General features: G+C 36.7%; 3 protein-coding genes across 3 annotated transcripts; 2 read left to right on the top strand and 1 right to left on the bottom strand.

Annotated features, from left to right (window-relative positions):
• Nucleotides 1-281: 281 nt before the first annotated feature.
• LOC117985358 (glutamate receptor ionotropic, kainate 2-like) lies at nucleotides 282-9,660 on the top strand. The gene is made up of 16 exons (XM_034972053.2): nucleotides 282-523; nucleotides 1,268-1,363; nucleotides 1,601-1,744; nucleotides 1,909-2,018; nucleotides 2,596-2,752; nucleotides 3,243-3,451; nucleotides 3,649-3,834; nucleotides 4,101-4,253; nucleotides 4,339-4,776; nucleotides 4,937-5,160; nucleotides 5,360-5,497; nucleotides 5,727-5,925; nucleotides 6,518-6,749; nucleotides 7,347-7,459; nucleotides 7,977-8,135; nucleotides 8,711-9,660. Exons 1-16 carry the CDS (start codon nucleotides 517-519, stop codon nucleotides 8,891-8,893), a joined length of 2,748 nt encoding a protein of 915 aa, XP_034827944.1. The 5' UTR covers nucleotides 282-516; the 3' UTR covers nucleotides 8,894-9,660.
• Nucleotides 9,661-9,931: 271 nt separating this feature from the next.
• Nucleotides 9,932-13,240, bottom strand: LOC138402774 (gustatory receptor 68a-like). The gene is given in 5 exon segments (XM_069500810.1): nucleotides 9,932-9,979; nucleotides 10,480-10,644; nucleotides 11,144-11,226; nucleotides 12,163-12,387; nucleotides 13,141-13,240. Coding segments are annotated over 5 exon segments (621 nt in total).
• A 6,659-nt stretch (nucleotides 13,241-19,899) lies between these two features.
• On the top strand, nucleotides 19,900-20,247 carry LOC117985226 (uncharacterized). Its single transcript, XM_034971915.2, has one exon. It carries the CDS (start codon nucleotides 19,900-19,902, stop codon nucleotides 20,245-20,247), a length of 348 nt encoding a protein of 115 aa, XP_034827806.2.
• The last annotated feature ends 1,201 nt before the right edge of the window (nucleotides 20,248-21,448 follow it).

Below are 21,448 nucleotides of genomic sequence, written 5' to 3' on the forward strand. Positions count from 1 at the left end.
TTATCAATATCGGTTTAACTAGTGCAACTCTCGCTAGTAAATAAGAGCTACAATCTTTTGTATCCGGGACTTTGCCAAATGTTCGGCAATGAATCCATTATTAGAAGATCATGATTGTGATACCGAATAAATATAATACGGCAAGAGAAAATAAGTTATAGCAATACCGAACTGTACAGATTTTGTTTTTATCCCAGTTCGATCTAGGTATATCGGCTTTATTTGATTGCAGTTGCAGTTTATTTATAAGTGTTAAATAAATTTTGGCATCGTTAATGCACACGTCAAGCGGGGCAGACGGTTTGGCCACGAACGCCAACAGTTGACCCAGTCTCTATCTGATCTCAAATCTAGCACCTGCTGTATTTGTAAAAGTATTAAAATATAGTGGAGCGATGTTTGTGACGCATATTCCTTAAACGCAAAATCAACGATAAACCGTTACTAAGTACTTAGTAAAGTTATTTTGCTGTATAAGGGCTAAGAGGCGCCGCTATCAGGCGGTGCTTTTGGAAAATGAAAGGTGAGAATAGGATATTTCAAAAACATTTTTACTCACGTGTTTCTGTATGATAACATTAACTGCAGTTAAATGCAGATAATCCACAGATTATTTTCAAATTGTCTGAACATGTGGTTGTCAAGTCATTGAGTCAAGTCTTCTCATCGTCAATTCCTCAGTGCCTCAAGACGAAAGTCTTTAACCAGTGTGTTCTTCCCGTCCTCACCTATGGTGCTGAAACGTGGACACTAACAAACGGCCTTGTCCACAAACTCAAAGTCGCTAAGCGAGCTATGGAGAGGGCTATGTTAGGAGTTTCCTTGAGGGACAAGATCCGAAATGAGGAGATCCGCAGGAGAACCAAGGTCACTGACATAGCCCAAACTATTAGCAAGCTGAAGTGGCAGTGGGCAGGTCATGCCTGTCGTAGAGGCGATGGCCGTTGGAGCCGGAAAGTCCTTGAGTGGATACCGCGTTTAAGCAAGCGTAGTGTGGGACGCCCTCCAGCACGATGGACCGACGATATAAAGAGGCTGGCGGGAAGTGGCTGGATGAGGAAGGCTGAGGAACGGGTGTGGTGGCGCTCTTTAGGGAAGGCCTATGTCCAACAGTGGACTCCACAGGCTGATGATGATGATGATGATGATGATGAACATGTGGTTGGTTCAGAAGCACAACTTTTTGGCAAAATACCGTAACATTAAAACGGTTTGCATATTTTTGTCGCTATCTACTTATTATCTACCGAAATATTAAATCTTGCAGGGTTAAATATGATGCTTTTGCCGACATTAACGTTTTTTGGAATGGTAACATGTACATTTCGAAATTTTGAATCTCTTAAAATACCTATGAATATCGGTAAGTTTTTTGTTTCCTTTATTTAAATAATAATCGACAAGTGTATTTAAGTCTTTTGGAGATGTAGATTTCAGGTAGGTACCTGCTTTATAATGTCGCACTACAAAAATCATTTCTAAAGGTATGTAATTACCTAGGTACCTAAGTTTGCATAATTTGCCTGGATTTAAGATGTTACAGTATTAATTTTCCACAACAGTTTGTGTTAAAGAAACCAAGTATTTTGTAACCTTTCAGGTGTAATATTACCACCAAACACTGTAACTGAAATAGCATTTGCATCTGCTCTTGCGCGAGCATCAATGGAAAGTGAGCATTACAATTTTGCTATGATAATTGTGTATGTTCCTTATGGAGACAGCTTTGCAGCATCTAAAGCTGGTAAGATTAATAAGAAAATCATTTTTCTTATGCTTAATTTTTTTCATTTCCTTTATACTCTACACTGACTCTATAGTTTCGTTACATTTCTTCAGTTAGGATTCACAAGAGCCGTTGTAAATTTGAAATTTCTTAAACCTAACTATATGTATCATCTTTTATAGCGTGCGAGTTGTTGGCAAACGGTGTTATAGCAATTTATGGACCTACTGATATTGTTTCAACTTTGGCTGTCGAAGCTCGATGTCGGGCTGCGAGAGTACCTTACATTCAAGTAAGACTAGTCTACAGTAACATTATTCAATCATTAATTTAGATTGTATTTTTAAAAGACTTTGTCGTCTTTGTTAGGAACTTTAAAATGACGTTGAGGCAGATAAGTTTCCTTTAATACTTCAATTGTTTTATTATTAGTAGAGATCTTGAGAGATAGATTGTTTTGAAAGCTTTTTATTAAATTGCTTTGCTCGTGTGATGTCATTTCATCGAAATTCGTAACTGATTTTCGGATACTTTCACTAATTGTCCGATTGAGTTGAAACTTTACAAACAAAAGTATTACAATAGATGATTATGGTAGTATTAAGCATCTCTTGTTATGGAGGCCTGAGATAGATATTGAAATTCTCTGATGGCACTTGGTATTACAATTGAATTTGAGCCCTTGCCTTGTTTTCATGTCTATTTTTCAAAAAAGACGCTGGAAAAGGAAGTGCTCTTATAGCATATGGCAGGGTAGTCAAGTCAGAATTAATTAATATGTTTTCATTCAATGAGTCAATTTTAATGTACTCGGTTACTACTTCCAACTAGTTCATTTCTCTGTTCAACTAATAATAAATATTTTTAAGGCGGTGTGGCGACCACCTCAAATCCGAGGGCTAGAGCGCCCGACTCCTCCTGGTATAAACTTGTACCCGGAAGCAGTTGCTCTATCGAAGGCTGTTGCCTTGTTTATTAAGGATAGTGATTGGAATAGATATACGCTGCTCTATGATGACGATCATGGTAAGATTTTAACAAACTTGGGGTAAAATGTCATCAAAAAAATTATACCTACACAAACAATTTTAGGCTATAGACATGAAAAAAAACTGCAGACAAAGCTGATTTTTAGTAATACCCACAATATAATTTATTGGTTCGTGTAGCCTAGTTGTGACAACACGTATCAATCGATTGTGATTGCTAAGCAACGTTGACCCAAGTCGGTAATTGGATGGGTGACAACCTTCTTAGTTTCCTGCTTTTTAGTTTCCTGCGTGCCTCGGAGAGCACGTTACAAGCCGTTGGTCCAGGTTATTATCACTATCTGATAGATAGGTAATAACTGTAAAACCTAAGAAACGAAATCTCGTTCTCTTCGTTGGAAGGATCTGGGGAACCCACCGCATTATTGTACCAAGAGAACTCCTGCTATTATGTGATTAATGGAAAGGAGTCACGACCCTCAGCAATGAGGAATACGATTATGAAGAAAGGAGACATTTTTTTCTAGGACTCATAAGATTACAAGAGATCTTAAAACACGCTGATCCGAGCCATAGGTGGGTCGCGCGCCGGTTAAAGCCGGGTGAAGACAATCGGCAATTGTTGAAGGCTTTAAAGGCTTATGGCGAATCCCGAATAATCATTGACTGCCCATCTGACAGAGTCCTGGATTATTTGCGACAAGCTAACGAAGTGAAATTCTTTGAGGATTATATGGTGAGAAATAAATTATCACCTTTCTAATTTGGCCAATTGATCATTACATAAGTACATAAGTATGGATATGTTTCATATTAAAAGAGATTTATATACTAGAATCATATTAGAATATTATGACACTATAAATAATTAATATGCAATTAAATAAACCTACTAGTCGCAGAGCTAATTTACTTATTATTTATTTAAATTAGAGTTACGTTCTCATATCCTTGGACGCGCATACTTTGGATCTGCAAGAGCTGAGATCTGGATTATCCAATGTCACATGTTTAAGGATATTTGATCATTCCGATTCAAGGACAAGATCTTATCTCGCTGATTGGAAAGCCAGAACGTCACCTGATGTAAAAATCCCTAGTCAAACACACGAAATAACGGTAAGTTTGAAATAAAGTTTCGTATATTTATTATATTAAATAATATTTGACAAAATCGTCCATATATTATTATGTATTCAAACTTCATTTAAAAGTCCAAGATCATGCGAACAGGAAAGTACCTACGTACTTTACCTACTTGACTATTGTATTGCATACTTGAGTAAACAAATTATACTTGTATTTTCTCTAGACAGTAGTTTTCAGCAAGCTCATAACAATTTTTAGCCATCGACATTCGACATTAAAAAAAAACCTGTTTTTAGGTAGAGGCAGCTCTTGCAAGTGATGCGGCAAGATTAATTACAGATGCAGTGGAAAGTGCACCAGATGAATTCAAAATAGAGGCCCAGTCGATTGAATGTGGTTCAGATGCTCAATGGGAGATTGGAGAAGAATTTAATAATCATTTGCTCACGGTATGTCCGCAGAAATATTCTGCTGCGCTACATTTTTGTAACCAGTGATCGTATAAATCTTATTTTTTCGTACAATTTTTTGTAGAATCCCATAACCGGTATTACCGGACAGATAAAAGTTGACAATACAACCGGAGAAAGAACAAATTTCAACGTTGAAATAATGGAACTTTCTAACAGTGGTTTTAATATAATCGCTCAATGGAATGCAGAAGAGGGTTTCAAATATGCTCGCACTCCTAGTGAAGTATCTGATCTTTTAGCGGAAAAATGGCAAAACAAAACATTTAGAGTTGTTTCTCGCATAGGAGCTCCCTATCTTGTTGAAAAAACGCCTAAAGAGGGTGAAGTATTAGTTGGTAATGATCGTTATGAGGGTTACTCTAAGGATCTTATACACGAAATTTTAAAAGAAACACTGCATCTCAATTACGAGTTTGAAATTGAACCATTGAATCGTTACGGGTCTTATGATAAAGAAACAAGGAAATGGGATGGCCTCATAGGTTACCTTGTAGAAAGGGTATGTATGTCTGTACATTAGTTATTCTCGATGAGTCGAATATGTTGTACGAATTCTTTTATTTCTATCTTCACTATAATCTGCTTTTACAAAACAGTAAAGAATTAGTTTATTAATGAAGTACTTAGTTTTAAACTTCAATACATCTATGCTTTTGCAGAAAGCCGACTTGGCTCTTTGTGACTTGACCATAACCTACGAACGCAGAGCTGCAGTAGACTTCACGACTCCTTTTATGACGCTGGGAATCAGTATTCTATATTCGAAACCTACACCACCAGAAACAGAACTTTTTTCATTTCTGAAACCATTTTCTGTAGACGTTTGGATTTACATGGGTGCAGCTTATTTGATGGTTTCACTTTTTTTACACATTCTAGCTAGGTGATGTTTATCTTATAAAATATAAATTGCCTATAGCTAAGTTTAACAAAGCCTCTCATGAATTTCCTTACCAGATATCTGTGGTCCTCTTTTTGTATTAAAGTTGTCAATAGAGGACGATAGTGGTTTAACTGTGAAATAAATATACCTACCTACTATATTATGATCATGAAAATAAGCAAAAAAAAATTATTTACAGACTAGCGCCAAATGATTGGGAGAATCCTCATCCTTGTGACAAATCTCCAGAAGAACTTGAAAATATTTGGCATATCAAAAACTGTTGCTGGTTGACCATGGGATCTATTATGACACAGGGATCTGATATTTTGCCCAAGTAAAGCATAGGACTTTATTACTAATTACATTCAAAATAATTTTGTGTTTTTGCCCACTTGTAACAATAAATGTTTAAATAACTTATCTAACAGGGTATAGGTATATTATAATAGCCTACAGCTCTATTTTAGATGTCTGCATTAACTGTTATATTAGAGATCCAAATCACCATGAACTCCAGAAAATTGGCAGTGGAATTGATGACTAATATAAGTATTATATCACAGGGGCTATTCTACAAGATGGGTCTGTGGAATGTGGTGGTTCTTTGCACTTATAATGTGTTCGTCCTACACTGCCAATCTAGCCGCTTTTCTTACAAATGCTGCTATGGATGACTCGATTAAGAGCGTAGAAGATTTAGCTGCTCAGACCAAAATTAAGTATGGTACGCTGACAGGAGGTTCTACATCTTCGTTTTTTAGGGTGCGTTATTTTATTGTAAAACTAATTAGATAATGCTTGCGACTTAATCCGCGTGCTTTAAGACTTTAAAAAGTAACGTGAAAACTCTTTAATTTATCCAGATAAAAGTACCTAGCCTATGTCTGTCTCCAGGATCCAGCTCTGTACCAAATTTCGTTTAAAGCAGTTAAAGCGTTGTAAAAAGATAACAGATCCAAAGAGATAGGCAGACATACTTTTGCATTTAAAATCTTAGTATGAATTTGTACTCTCACAGAACAAACCCCGGGCTTTACTAAGCTTGGGTGGGGACATAATAATATGTATAGATCCAACAAGAACAGGTTTCATGAGAGAATCAATCTAAATTGTGAGTTTGATGCAACAACGGGATACAACAACGTATCCTTCAGTACATCAACACTAAACGATAATCCCGGTGGGTGTAGACTGTAGAACGATTAACTACATATTGGAGCTATTAGATAATATACACAGTTAGCTACAGGTAGCCTAGCTACAGTTTAACACAGTTCAACAGCAAATTATTTGAGTACCAAATTAGTTTGAATATAGTTTAAATGCAACCTAAATAATTCGCACTGAATTTTAGCGTTCAAATGTTTCTACTTATCAAAAAATGTGGGCAGCTATGGAGTCTGCCAGGCCATCAGTCTTTGTTAAAAATAATGATGAAGGTGTTGAAAGAGTAATAAAAAGCAAAAGATCCTATGCATATCTGATGGAGTCAACCGCTATCGAATATCAACTGGAAAGAAATTGCGGGTTAATGCAAGTGGGTGGCCTTCTTGACTCTAAAGGTTTCGGGATTGCTATGCCATTTTGTAAGTATTATGTACTACCTCCACGGAGCACGGGTCTCCTCTCAGTATGAGAAGGGTTTGGCCATACACCACGCTGCTCAATTAGCAGGCTTCACACACCTTTGAGAACATTATGGAGAACTCTCAGGCATGCAGGTTTCCGCACGATGTTTTCCTTCACCGTTAAAGCTAGAGGTGTCCGGGATCGAACCCACGACCTTCCCAATAGAAGGCGGACGTCGTAAGCACTAGGCTATCACGGCTCGTTCATCATGATCAGCCCATAGCTGGCTCATGATGTAGAGTTATCAGCTCATTATATAATATCATTTCATTTCATTTCATTTCATTCCATTTCATTTCATTTAATTTCATTTAATTTCATTTCATTTCATTTCATTTCATTTCATTTCATTTCATTTCATTTCATTTCATTTCATTTCTTTTCATTTCATTTCATTTCATTTCATTTCATTCATTTCATTTCAAGAATCTTATTTATTTCGTTATACTTAGTTTCCACGATTTATCTTTGTATGATTTGTACAATATTTCAAGGTATAATGTGGTTATCTCAGAAGACTAATAATATTGATACCCACTACAATTTTATTTTAGCATCTTCATATCGTACAGCAGTTGACAATGCAGTATTGAAATTAGCTGAAAGTGGAAAACTGGTTGAACTTAAAAATCGTTGGTGGAAAGTACCACCAGAAGAAGCGTGTGTTGTAAGTAGCTGGAATTCTTCAAAGTTTCATATTATTCACCGAGCAAAGCGAGGTCTCCAAGGCTACTTGGCTGATTTGCACTTATTCATCTGTCGGTCTGTCTGAGTTTAAATTAATAAAAACTGTATTTACAGGGGCAAATAATATTATGTCTATGTGTACGGACTGAACTTCGAACTCCGACTCGAGGTCTAGTTCAAGGCGAACCACTAATATTTGTTATGTCTTTTATAGTCTATTAGTAGGTATATACTAATACTAGCTGATTCCCGCGGCTTTGCCCGCGTGTATATAATATAGCCTATGTCACTCAGGAATAATGTAGCTTTCTATTGGTGAAAGAATTTTCAAAATCGATTCAGTAGTTCCAGAGATTACCCCTTACAAACAAACTTAACGACATTACCTCTTTATAATATTAGTATAGATTTACTTATTTATGTGTCACTACTATTTTACGTGTCATTTTCCTTGAGTACTTGAACTTCGATTCATGTACATCAATTTTGTTTTTTAGACGGAAGAAGCTAGTGACGAAGGAGCCAGTGCTGGCGAATTGGGTGTGGATAATGTTGGTGGCGTGTTCGTTGTTTTGGGGATAGGATGCGGGATGGCAGCGGCTATGGGTGGTCTAGAGTTTCTTTGGCATGTCAGAGATGTGGCTGTTGAACAAAAGGTTAGTGACTTTCCTTTTTCCTGAGTTTTTAGGGTTCCGTACCTCAAAAGGAAAAGGAACCCTGATAGGATTACTTTATCCGTCTGTCCGTCGTGTCTGTCAAGAAAACCAATGGGGATGACCTGGCGGGTACGTAGGTCTTATAGCACAAGTGAGTGTTCACGAAAAATATAATTTACTACATCACACAGTGTTCTACATAAAATTGTTTACTAGGTTGATTTAATAAAATAATAATATTTGAGGTCTTACAGCTTATAGATCAAGAACTCCATACCTACCAATTTTAATAAGATTTGGTTACGTTACTAGGTGATGCAAACGATTTCGTCCGTGTAGACTGTAGATTTGGGTTTTGAAAATCCCGTGAGAACTCTTTGGTTTTCCGGGATAAAAAGAAGCTTATGTCCGTCCCCGGGATATAAACTAACTCTGTATCAAACACCAAAATCGATTTAACTGTTGGGCCGTGAAAAGGTAGCAGACAGACAGAGAGACAGACAGACAAACACACTGTCGCATTGATAATATTAGTATTAAGATTAGTATGGATTAATTTTTCAAGTTGTTTTTAGATGACACCTTCGGAGGCTTTTTGGGCAGAATTAACGTTCGCTTTAAGTTTTTGGGAAACGGAGAAACCCGTGCACCACGACCGATCCTCGTCATCTGCATCCGGATCAAATATAGCTTCAAGAGCATCATCGGTGCTCAGATCAGCAGTAGACCTCTTCCATCTTGACGTATTTAATAAATAGTCATTCATTCATACAGTTCAATATACTTATATTCTGATTGTGATTGAGACAGGTAATCAAAAATTAATTTATTCGAAAAAAAAATGCTATGAAAAATGATAAAAGAAATCAAAAATTTAAAATATACTGGTATTTGTATGTACTTGAGTAGGTAGTTATTATTTTTGTCAAAGCATGATAATTTGCATAAACGACTCGTGGGCCTCCTATTGAACATTGATGTAGGGTACAATAGCCTAGTCCTTTAGAAAGAGGTTGCGGCTTTGTAGAGCGTGGTCTCTGACACTCATAATAGGTATGACTAATAGGTGACTTTTGTCGGTCTCAACGACAGGGACAACGCTCTACGAAACCGCTATCTCTTTCTTAAGGTCGATGTACAATATTTCCTCCCGGGTACTAGAAACCTTTCCTGCTCCTGTCGAAGCTCCTCACTCAGGCTATCTATCCCTGTCATAAATAGACGATGCCTGCAAAAATTCCGTGGGGACTCTTCGATTTTCCTAGACATAACTTTAGTCTATGTTTTTCCCCGGGATGTAAGCTATGTCTGTACCAAACCTAAAAACGTAATATGTTTTTCATTGGTTCGTTTGTTAGTCCGTCCGTCCATTAGTTTGTTTCTATGTGTGTACTTATTGTAAAAAGGTACAGTACTAAACTGATTTTGATGCCGTTTTATGCATAATTGCATATTTTATGTTTCAGCACATTTGCTAGTTTTGTGTTTATATTGTGATTAAAATAAATAAATAAATTGGATTGGATCGATTGCATATAAATGTATACTTACCTAATTCAATATTAAGGTAGGTAGGTAGGTACATCCATTATTAGGTACTGAACTGTGAATTTATTGATTACATAAAGTAATTGAAAAAAAAATTTAATTTAGGTACTAGGCCTACGTAGGTACAAAATATAATTTCTACCACCTGAGGTTTTTTTTTTTAAAGCCTAAGATGGGACGCGTTTACCTAGAAGATGCCTATTCACTCTTGTTTTAAAGATACCCAGGTTGAAAGTAACATTAAGATTTTAAAGTTCCAATAGAACTACGTATAGGGTAGTGGCTCCTCCAATAATCTGCAATACAATATTTTGTAATTAGTAGATTACTCTATTTTGAAGTATTATGTAGGGACCTACTTATGCTAGTAAATACATATAGTGTTACAATATTATGTACAATAAGTTCCTAATTATTGTTATTATTTTATGATTCTATTGTCATCATCATTATCCTGCGGCACTAAACCCACAGTTAGAACTCTGTGGGATCTAGGCACTGGGCTGGCTCTTCTCCGTAGTACCCATTTATCGCGTTCCTTTTCTGCCTCCTCTAGAATCTGTATATAGGTACCCATTTTTCTCAGGTCTTCATCTACGCATTAATTATTTCTTTTTGTCCTATTCTTTAGGTTTATCGTAGGTACCTAAATGTAAAGTAATATTAACATCTAAGGTGTCACATACAGTAGGTATGTACCCGCGGATAATTTAGAACAGGTTCGTGGAAACTTGATGACATACTTAAAGAGTAAAACTAAGTTAACTCTCAATAATAAAAAAAATTGATCACTTGCCGTTGATATTGTGGATCTTCCAAGAGAGAAAATTCCCATCACCGTGATAGAAACGTCATTAAGATGTAACTGCTTGAAGAAATTATCCATCGCGTCAAAAAGTGGATCAGCCTCAGAAATCACCTCGCACATTATGCGGGCAACCAGCATCTTTGTTTGCGACAACTGCAATAATAATTTCTAATCTTCACAATCCAATAGGCCCCCACGATGCTCGAGTAAATCCCTATTTAGCCTCTTGGGCTTCCATACACCTAATTCACACAATTAAAAACATTTATAAGTTTAGCTCACAATAGCTACTATCGCATGAAGAGCTCCTAGCCTAAAGGAGAAGCTACCTCAAGTTATACGGGCAGCTCGGAAATGCTTAAAATCAATGCTTTCATTTCAAAATTCAAATGGTTCGAAGACCGGGGCGGGCGGGGGCGGGAATGGGGCTGGGGTCTCGAATCTCGATGGAAATTTGCTGCTAATAAAAATTCTTTTCAAAAAACCGACTCCCGAAGCCACTACAAAGTACCTACCTACTTATTAAAAAAAATGTTTCGTCCGTACGTTAAAGTCGAGCGAACGTCATGCGTGGATTTCTAGTTTATTTTTATGCTCACCCGACTTCAACATACGATCGTACCTACCTACTTAAAAATTATTTTTTACTTACCTCTTCTTGGATACGATGACAGGGCTCCACGATCAGTATAATTCTGAAGGTGTGGCACACAAACCAGATACATTCCATCGTAACTACTATATATTTGAGATCTAAAAACATCGCTAAAAAGCTTATAATATATAATATACATTCCTTATTCCTATAGTATATGAAGGAAGATAAGGTCAAACACAGAAATACAGAAAAATAACTAGAATAGGTAGGTATTTATAGAACATCGTAATCAATTATAATTGGTACTAATGTATAGATGATGCCCGCGATTTTGTTTTATTTTAAGTCCCGTGAAACTCTTTGATTTTCCGGGATAAAAGTATCCTAAGTATGCGCGTCTCCAGGATGCAAGGTACCTATCTCTGAACAACCAAATAGATGATGCCCGTGATATCGTCCACGTGGATTTAGATTTGTTAAGAGTCCCGTGGCACGCACAACAGACGGAAACGTTTAAGTGCGGAAACCAGCCCAGAAAGAAAGAAGAGTCCCGTGGCGATTCTGTTTTTCCGGGACACAAAGTAGCATCCATCCTTCCATGAGATGCAAGCTATCTCTGTAGCCAAATTTCATCAAAAATGGTTAAACAAATGGGCTGTGACAGCTAACAGACAGGCAGACAGACACGCTTTGTGTCTGATGAGAGGCTTCAGCAGTCGCGCTAGTTATTACCCTACTGGCAAAGCCAAGCGATTTAGCGTTCCGGCACACGAGTATAGAGGGATATCTACTCATGTGGTTCCGGTACGAATGGTACGATGCCGCGTGGAAATCCATCAAACAATAAAACTGCCATACCCCTTCCAAGTTAATCCGTTTCCATCTTAGACTGCATCATAACTTATCATCAGGTGAGATCGCAGTCTAGGGCTAACTTCGGCTAGTATCGGAATAAAAAAAAGTGTTTTTTCCAATTTTGGTCCATCCCACAGAAATCCTAATAATTAGGATTTCTGTGGTCCATCACAAGTATCAAATGTGCCGGTTCTGTTCAGGCTTTAAAAAGCTTAAGCGCCCAAGGTACGTATCTACTATCTAGGTACCTGTAATACAGCACACTGCTTGTACGAGATTATTTAAAGTGAGTACTAAATACATAGTAATGACTATAATGTGGAAGAGCAGTAAAATATTTTCAGTATCGTTTAGGTCTCTCATCACTTGGCATGTTCGAACGAAACGGCTTGATAGAGCGGTGATTTGTCGTGCCAATTTCATCCTTGGTGTCGTTTTTATATCTACAACACGAATAGCATGCTAAGTAACTTATCGATGATCACAAATAGGTACCTCTTAGTTGATTATCTATGATTAATTTCGGTCGGATATTTTGGTCAAACTGTATTATCTGCGGATTCTGATTCTAATGGATCTTTGCCGATTGTAGAAAAACTGGAGTTAAATCTAACCACAAACTTAGAATTGTGAAAGTTTCGACGGTTTTTGCATGATGAACTTACCTACGTATTAAAATACTGTGTGTGAAAGTCAAAGTTACCTACTTAATCCATGATCATCATAAAGGATTTTTACAAGTATAAAATATAAATTTTTCAATATAGAGCATGTAGGTAATTTTTACCTTGTTTCATGTTGCCAAGTAAGTCAATCGCCTTGTTGATTGAACTTATTGGAATATATGAAAGACTGAATTCATTTTTGTTTGGTTTATCATTGGGTGCTGTTAAACAAAAATAAAATATAAGGTTTCAATATTTGTCTGTATAATATTATAGGTACATATTATTGGTCATAGATTAGCATCGTAGCGATATCAATCAAAATGATTTAACCTGTGGGACATACACTTTCTCTCAAATCCGCACTGGAGATTCGCACATTACCTACCTTTTACTTTTACCCTCCCTCCCATAACTCTTCGCTCAAACTTATCGCAAAACTCCCCCAGCATCGCACAAACAACGTTGTGACTCACCGTTTACCGTTATTACTTATTTTATGATTCAAAGATTGGTAATAAATAAACTAACATTCACAACTTATCTCAAATAGGACATCCGCAAGACATTTGTTGATAACTTCAAAGGAGGAGTTAATATGCAGCGCTACAAACACGAAGTGTAATGTCATCATATTCGGGGAGCCGTACAGGGTAATATTTGTTATCATTCTATTCAATAGAAACACTAAAACATAATTTTCTTTAAGTAGGTAAGTACTTATAGTTTTTAAAAATATAGCTGATCATGCATGATAATATTATAGATATAATATAATTTTTTTAAATAGCTCATAACAAAAAACCGGCCAAAGGCGAGTCAAACTCGCGCACCGAGGGTTCCGTACTACAGTCATATTTTTTCGACATTTTGCAAAAATATCACAATGCATAAAAATCTATTTTAGAATGTACCTACAGGTAGAACCCCTTCATAATAATTATGATACCCCATGGGAGTTCCTTTTTCCTTTTGAGGTACTTACGGAACCCTGAAAAGCGTTAAACATAAATAAAACTGGCAGTCAGTGACTTGGAAGGTTAAATCGTCCAAGGTCAGTGAGGAGTGCCGACAGAAAAATATTTTCATATTAAATATATTTTTTAATTTTTAAACTTGGTTTTTAAAAAAAAATTAAATATTGTAATAAGTAGAAAAAAAAACCAAATCTATCGGCACTCCGAGCACTTAACATTAGCATGTCGATAGCGGGATTTTTCCCATCCCAAAATTGCCTAAAGCTCCTAAAGAAGTTTTAAGAAGAAGATAAAGGAATATCATACATTCACCGTGTTTCCAATAGTCCACCAGTGGCAGAATCCACAACTCTAACAAAAATAAAGTCAATAGACAAATAGCGGGCCATACTTTTGGTCCTGATGGATAGCTATAATTATTAAGGCTATGTTTAATCTGAAAATTAATTATTAAGTAGGCGTTAGTAAAATATATTAAGGGTGCACGAATGCTGAAAAAGAAAAACAGATTCATTGACTTCGGGCGGATGGAGAAAGTTCAGAAAGCTAAGTAGAGGTCGCTGACGTGATCTACTATAAGTCCGCGACAGTCCGAATCGGGGTATGAGGCGGGGGGACGCCCCGCACACCCACACGTCACCCGCACTCGCCCGCACCGGGCTAGCGCGGGGGTTGTGCGGGTGTGCGGGGAGTTACCTCTCCGATTGCCATCTCGACCTGTCGTGTACTATACATTTTTACGTCATGACCAGTGCTATTGACCATGAAACTAGGAATCAGCTGGTGCTACTGACATAACTTGTTAAATAGGTAATAAGTAGATAATAATTTATATTAAGGACGATTAAGGACGATTTGTTGAAATATTTTTTTATTCGATTTACCTAGTTTATTCGATTTGATAGGTCCTACAAAAGAAATAAGTAGAAAAATTTTTGATTTAGATAATTTTTTACAAGTAGGCAAGTAGGTAATTAATATTATGAATCGTCAAATGCATCTACCATACTGGTTCGAAATGCTCTTCCAACCGAGCTGTATAAAACAAAATTAAACTGGAATTGGTAGATAAATGTACAGTAGATTATACCTAGCGCGGAGCACCATGTACCTATGATGTACCAATCTATGCCTACCGCCATAGATACCAGAAGTCTGTTATCTATGTCTACCGCAAAATCATTTATCCAAGTTTTGTCGCGACGGTCGCGTTCGAAACCTCAACCCAGACCAGACCTCAAATAATTTTGAAATTAAACTTCCCAAATCGAACCTGTCGGAAGTAGGGCCCCAGCCCAATGTAAACCCTTATTAGGTATTTACCTACCCTATTTATTTCCGAAGTAAATTGCAGGTATCTTTTAATTTTGAACATACTGTAAAAAGCAGAATACAACGTTGCTGGTACAGTGATAGTAATAATAACAATGGCCAATAAACGATTACTATTTTTCGCAGTTTTTGGAGCAGGAGTTGGGCTTGATACAACTTCTGGCTTATATATTAAATCTGCTATGACAATCAAATCTGTAACAGAATAAGATTGACAAAATTCAACTGAAGATTGTAATCGAGCTGTATGTAATGATAACAGATTTTAGGAATTTTAAAAAAGCTTGTAATATAATATATACTTATGTATAACATTAACTGAATCTATCACTCTTTGTGTTTGTACTTTCTTTCGAAACAAAACTCTGGCGAAACGAAAATCCGGCGAAATAAAAATCTGACGAAACGAAAATCTGTCAAAACGATAAAAACTCTTTTCATGTTTCGGACGTCTACCCCGAAAATTTATGTAATAGTTGGTTATTTGTTATGCAAGGCTGCAAAGTTATTATTTTGTCGCGAGAATTTGTATTGAATTCCGAGCCAGCGAAGGATTCTAAGGTTGAACCACGAGCGAAGCGAGCGGTTCAAAGATAGAATCCTAAGCGTAGCGAGGAATTCAAAGGCTCGAGCGCAAATAAATTTGCAGCCATGCGAAACACACAACTTTTCATCTCACTACAGCGAGGAAAACGGTAGATGATTGATACAAGACGCGCCAGTATCGTGAAGGTTTCAATAAGCAACTAGACTCTAGAGTAATTACTATTCTTCAGTCTGTTTACCCTTGTACATAGCTTTTATAGGAGAGAACAGCTGATAGTATGTAATTATATACGGGATCTTATAAGCGCCTATAAGGTTAAATATAAGGGTGATTGTGTTATTTGTGCTTATAGTCTAAAAAACAGCATCTTTCGAGGCACTTAAAAGAGTATACACTACAAGAGTATGCATTCTGGGATTATTTTGCTTGTTGGGATGAAATGGTCACACCGAAATGTTACGGAGCGAGCGAACGTGCAATATCATAAGGTTTTGTCACTCAAAGTTCAGCGAGATATTGTGACTTGCGAGTAGGTAGTATCAAAACTAACTTATGAGACTTATAAACAGGATTCCAAGATAGTAGATAGGACGTGAAATGTATGCAACCGTGGCGGTACGCGTGGACTGGAAGCGGAGCGGCACGATGCCGTACAGCCGCGACACCCACAACACGACCAACAATGCATTGTCTACTGCCCATGTTTCGTTGATGATCGCCATTTTCTAAAATCAATATATATTTATATTTTTATACATTAGACACGACTACCTATCTAGGGTTACTTTACTATGTATACTTACTAGGTACCTAGTACCTACCCGATATAAAATAGTTTTATAGGAACTTAGTACCTATTCGACATTTTAAATAAAAAATTTAAATTGACAGGAACATTATAAGGCAAATAATGCTACTCGAAGTCCGAACATATTTACTTGATACCTATAATGTAGATACACAATCTGCCCAGACTATAATAATAATAAATAAATAAATTTTACAGAAGCTATAAATGTATATAGCTAGGTACCTAATTAGGTACAGCTCCGGACTAAGCCCGTTGGGAGTCCGTGGCGGCAAATCAATGAAGCCCTCATTCTTTGTTACTTACGCTACCTACCTATTTCTTTCTTGCGCTACCACACCCGTTCCTCAGCCCCATCCAGGCATTTCCCGGCACCCTCGTTCTATCGTCGCGTCGGTTCGCCTTATTGGAGCTGAGATAGCCTAGTGGTGATGACGCGACGTTGGCTCTTTGGGAGGTCGAGGGTTTGATCCCTTACGAGATTTGACAGATGAATAGTTATGTGCGTTTTAAGCATTTAAATATCCTATATTATCATTTGCTTAAACGGTGAAGGAAAACATCGTGAGGAAACTTGCATGCCTGACAGTTATCCATAATGTCCTCAAAGGTGTGTGAAGTCTGCCAATCCGCACTTAAGAGCATGGATGGGTTATGGCATGGCCAAACCCTTGGAGAGAAGACCCGAGCACCGAAGTGAGCCGGCGCGGCGACACGATGGGTTGACAACACAGACGTTTGACAATGATCTTGCTAGAGTAGTAAGTTAAGTTAATACCGAACAGAAAATAGTTATTTATTTAATTAAGTAACGTGTGAGCACACCGAGCGTTATAACTTTTCTTAAAATTTTACAATTTAACAAAATGGCCAAAGCTGCTGAATAGCATCGTAAAGTGAGCGAGGGCGGTCACATACTTATCTGATCCGTGAACGTGTTATACATATAATATAATCATATTATGACAACTTCGGAAAGTAGGTACTTTTTGCGTTCCGAAGTTGTCATATCCGTATTTTCACGGATTTGGATTTGGATGAGTGCGTGATCGCTCTAAAATATATTTTTGTTTAACTTTACAAAAACTATGCTCATTCATGATCTAGATTTTCAGTAATTTATTTCACTTCTTTTGGAGGCCTCCTAGACTCGAGGAACAAGACGGACCACCGCCGCCCGACCCAGTCCGCCACTGTCCTAATGTAGTAATAATTACATGTCCAACAAAAGAAAAATAAAATATATCGATGTTTACTCTATTGAACCTAACTGAGTTAGCAGACACCCGTGACTGCACCCATGATAATAATTATAGTATTATTATGCATATTTATTTTATTACAAACTACAGCGAAAATATAAAACCATCATAGGTATATAGGTACCTTAGCTTACGTCTCGTATTTTGAAAGAACACATTAGGTTTTATCCTCCAAGATTGTGCTTAAAAGTAAATACCAAGTCGTCTTCGTTTTAAGTTGTGGATTTTCACTGCTGGACACAAGAGTGAGGTTTCAAGCAATAATAAATTATTAATAGACAAGTAAAGTAGGTAAAGTTTAAAAGTTTGGAATTTGAATGTACCTACGCGGTAATCTCCGAAACTACCTACTCATCCGATTAAAAATTATTCAAAGTCAAAATCAAATATTTTATTCAAAATATAAGTAATAAATTACACTTTTTGATGGTCGGTTGTTGGATTTGTAAGATAATTTAGTGGTGATATTACTTAAAACTAAAGCTATGAGGGTACCAAAGGGGTATCTGAGAAGAGTCCACAACAAACTCAGCTGGGTATTTTTTTTAATCTTATTCATAAAGCTATTAAGCAACTCATTCCTAAGCTTTCTTATCGGGACACCACCTCTAACTTTTCGGAGTTATGTGCGTTTAAGTAAATAAATATCACTTGCTTTAACGGTGAAGGAAAACATCGTGAAGAAACCTGCATGCCTGAGAGTTCTCCATAATTTTCTCAAAGGTGTGTGAAGTCTACCAATCCACACATGGCCAGCGTGGTAGACTATGGCCAAAACCCTTCTCACTCTGAGAGGAGACCCGTGCTCTGTACTGAGCCGGCGATGGGTTGATTATGATGATGTACAACTATTATGTATCATGATTATGTGGTATTAACAGTAATTTACTATGACAACTTTAGCAGTCACCCTCAAAGTGACTCACTCTCCTTAGCCGATTCGGAAAAGAATTGTCTATGAATAGTATTGACCTGCTGAATTCAAATCTCAGTCTGATAAGCTACCTATTAGATTTTCTTTAATTATGTGAATTTGTGTAGGTACTACTTTGGTGGATTTTCAAGAGTGATCATCAATGACACATAGTTAAGAGGATGTAAGAACTGCCTCTATCTAAATTGTTATTTAGTTAAGTACCTATAAGTACTCTACTTTACCTAGGTACCTTAGTCATGCTTTTACATGGAAAAGGCGACGTAGTATGTTATATTTTTATCTGAACTAGTTTAACGTTTTAAAGTAGGTACTAAGTACCTAATGTAATTCAAATTTTCGATTAACTTTTATGTTTTTTTTATCTAATACTTACCTTGTACCTTGAGATATTATTTGACAAACTGATAGGTACCTATCTATTTACATGCTCTTTGAAAAGTATATAAATACCGTGCAATTTTTTGCTTGGTCCATTATATTGTATTGATAAACAAGTGAAAATGATCAAAATGATAAAAGGTAAGGTTTCCTATTTATGATTTATTATTATTAAGTATTATTTGAAAAAATCGATGTGTGGGAATAATAATTTTCAAGTAGTTTCTGTGTTACGAAGTTTTTCACGGTGCCGATCTAGAAAATGACTATTTTCAGTTCCAATTGTGAACATCAGGTATCAAGTGTATTTTAGGCTTGCGTGTGATATCGTCATCATCTTCATCATCAACCGATAGACGTCCACTGCTGGACATAGGTGATATAATAAATAGTAATTATGAAAATCCGAATTCAATTAATCTTGATGGGAGACCTCCAATCAACATGCATAAGTTTTATTGATCCCATTGTTGATCGCAGTAGAAAATTTTCCTAAATATTTTTCTCGCTATCACGTGTCACGTCACCCCTGATAAGTCGATTGCAGAGCAGTGCGCGATGGCAACTTTTAAATCTAAGCTCTCAGGTTTGCTAAATATGGAAATTTTGAAGTTTGGTGTAAATTGACTCTCCCTTAGTTTGGTGATGTTTCGGTCATGACCAAACTAGTGACCATTCTACGGGGAAAGCTGTTCCACGTACTACCCATACCATAATATCGTAGAAACAGTAGATATACTTACCCATACACTGCGTATGGCTTTAACGATACATATTTTATGCAATTAAGTACTTATTTATAAACTACATACGTATAGTGATTTGACGATTCATTCTAACCAAACCAATTTTTTTCAGTTGCAAGCGTTATTCTGTTCAGCGTAGTCGCCATAGCTGTATGCGACGAGGAGAGCGCTGAAATAGAACTGAATGAAAAAGGGTGCCCTGTAGATAACATGATTTATAAAATTCTACCCCACGAAGATTGCAATAAATTTTACAAATGTTCTAATGGTGAGCCGATTGAATTTAAATGCCCAGATAAACTTATGTTCAACTTTAATGAGAATGTATGTGATTGGCCAAACCAAGTGGAATGCGAAAACAGAGTAGCAACGAATGCTCCAACAACAAACCCGATTACTGAATCCGGAGATGCTGATCCAGCCACTATCTGCGCTCGTACCGGATCTGATGGCTTACTTGTCCCGCATGAATATTGTAGTCATTTATACATGTGTGCCCGTGGAGTACCAGTTGAAATCGCATGCCCTGATCCCCTTCTATTTAACACCGAGTCCCAGTTTTGCGACTGGGAAAGCAAAGTCGACTGTGGAGAACGTCTGAGGGAAAAAGAAAATGAAAGCCCAGAAAGCCCAGAGAGCCCAGAGAAATGAAGAACTAAGTTTTCCTTCAACTTTTGTGAAATTCATACTAACTAAGTACTCGTACCTACTTGTATTTTGTTCAATAAATTTAGAACTTGTAACCTTTTAAACGAGTTGTCTTATTTTAATAACGAGAGCAAACATGGATAGTGGATACTCTACATAGGCTCAATGATAAAATTACACTTTTCAATAGGGTCTTGGACTGTAGTAATAAACTGAATTGATTTTTTGTATAGCGGTAGGTAGTTTATGAAGCTAGAAGGCTATGAATGGTGGTTTGATTAGATCCAGCCGCGAAAATTCGCGCTAAGAGAATAATTTAAAAAAAATCATGATTTTATTTACTTTTTGTTTTAAGGTAATCCAATCCGTAAACAAAAATTTTAATTGTATGCATTTGTATGCGTAGATAGACGACAGACGTTTGCACAGGACGTTTGTAATTTGTATGTTAAAAAACCGGCCAAGTACGAGTCAGGCTCGCGCACTGAGGTTCCGTACTACAATCGTATTTTCGATAATTCAAAAACTATGATGCATAAAAATAAATAAAAATATGTTTTAGAATGCTCATGTGAAGCCCTTTCATAATATTGTGATACCCCACTTGCTATTAATAGTTATCTTACTTCGAAAATTGAAAATATAAATTATTAACTATTAGTTCATGACCAAAATTTAATTTTTTTGTGTGATATAACCACAAATTCACGGTTTTCAGATTTTTCCCCCAATGTCTGCTATAAGATCTACTCTACCTGCCAAATTTCATGATTCTTGACCCTGTAGGGTTTTTTTTTTTAATTTTTTTACGGCCCTGGATGTCAAACAGTCCTTTAAGGCCTCCTGTAGGTTTCTTGACAGACAACCACAGACAATAAAGTGATCCTGTAAGGGTTCCGTTTTTCCTTTTGAGGAACCCTAAAAAAACAAAAATATTAGTCGTTTACGCACTCCATGCGTTTACGCCATGTGACGTCATTAATCACTTTGTGTCACGTATTGTGTACCTATATTTTCGATACTTGACATTTTATATCGATGTATCGAAATTATAATCGTCAAAAGGTCTCGAACTTGGTTTCGAAGTATAGAAAACAAAGAATTTGCAAGTACTAGGTACTACGTAGATAGAAAACAAAGTACCTATCGACATATCGATACCTACTTGTTCAACAAATCCAAATCTGTCTACTGTCAACCACAG

This window comes from Maniola hyperantus, chromosome 9 (assembly GCF_902806685.2).
Source record: "Maniola hyperantus chromosome 9, iAphHyp1.2, whole genome shotgun sequence".
In the NCBI taxonomy this organism is placed as follows: Eukaryota; Metazoa; Arthropoda; class Insecta; order Lepidoptera; family Nymphalidae; genus Maniola; species Maniola hyperantus.

Bases quoted from the DNA above. Each gene is read 5' to 3' on its own strand.
- LOC117985226 (XM_034971915.2), top strand. From the start codon at position 19,900: ATGTTCAACTTTAATGAGAATGTATGTGATTGGCCAAACCAAGTGGAA.
- LOC117985358 (XM_034972053.2), top strand. The intron at 2,019-2,595 runs GTAAGACTAGTC...AATATTTTTAAG, and splicing joins CGAGAGTACCTTACATTCAA to GCGGTGTGGCGACCACCTCA. The intron at 4,777-4,936 runs GTATGTATGTCT...ATGCTTTTGCAG, and splicing joins TAGGTTACCTTGTAGAAAGG to AAAGCCGACTTGGCTCTTTG.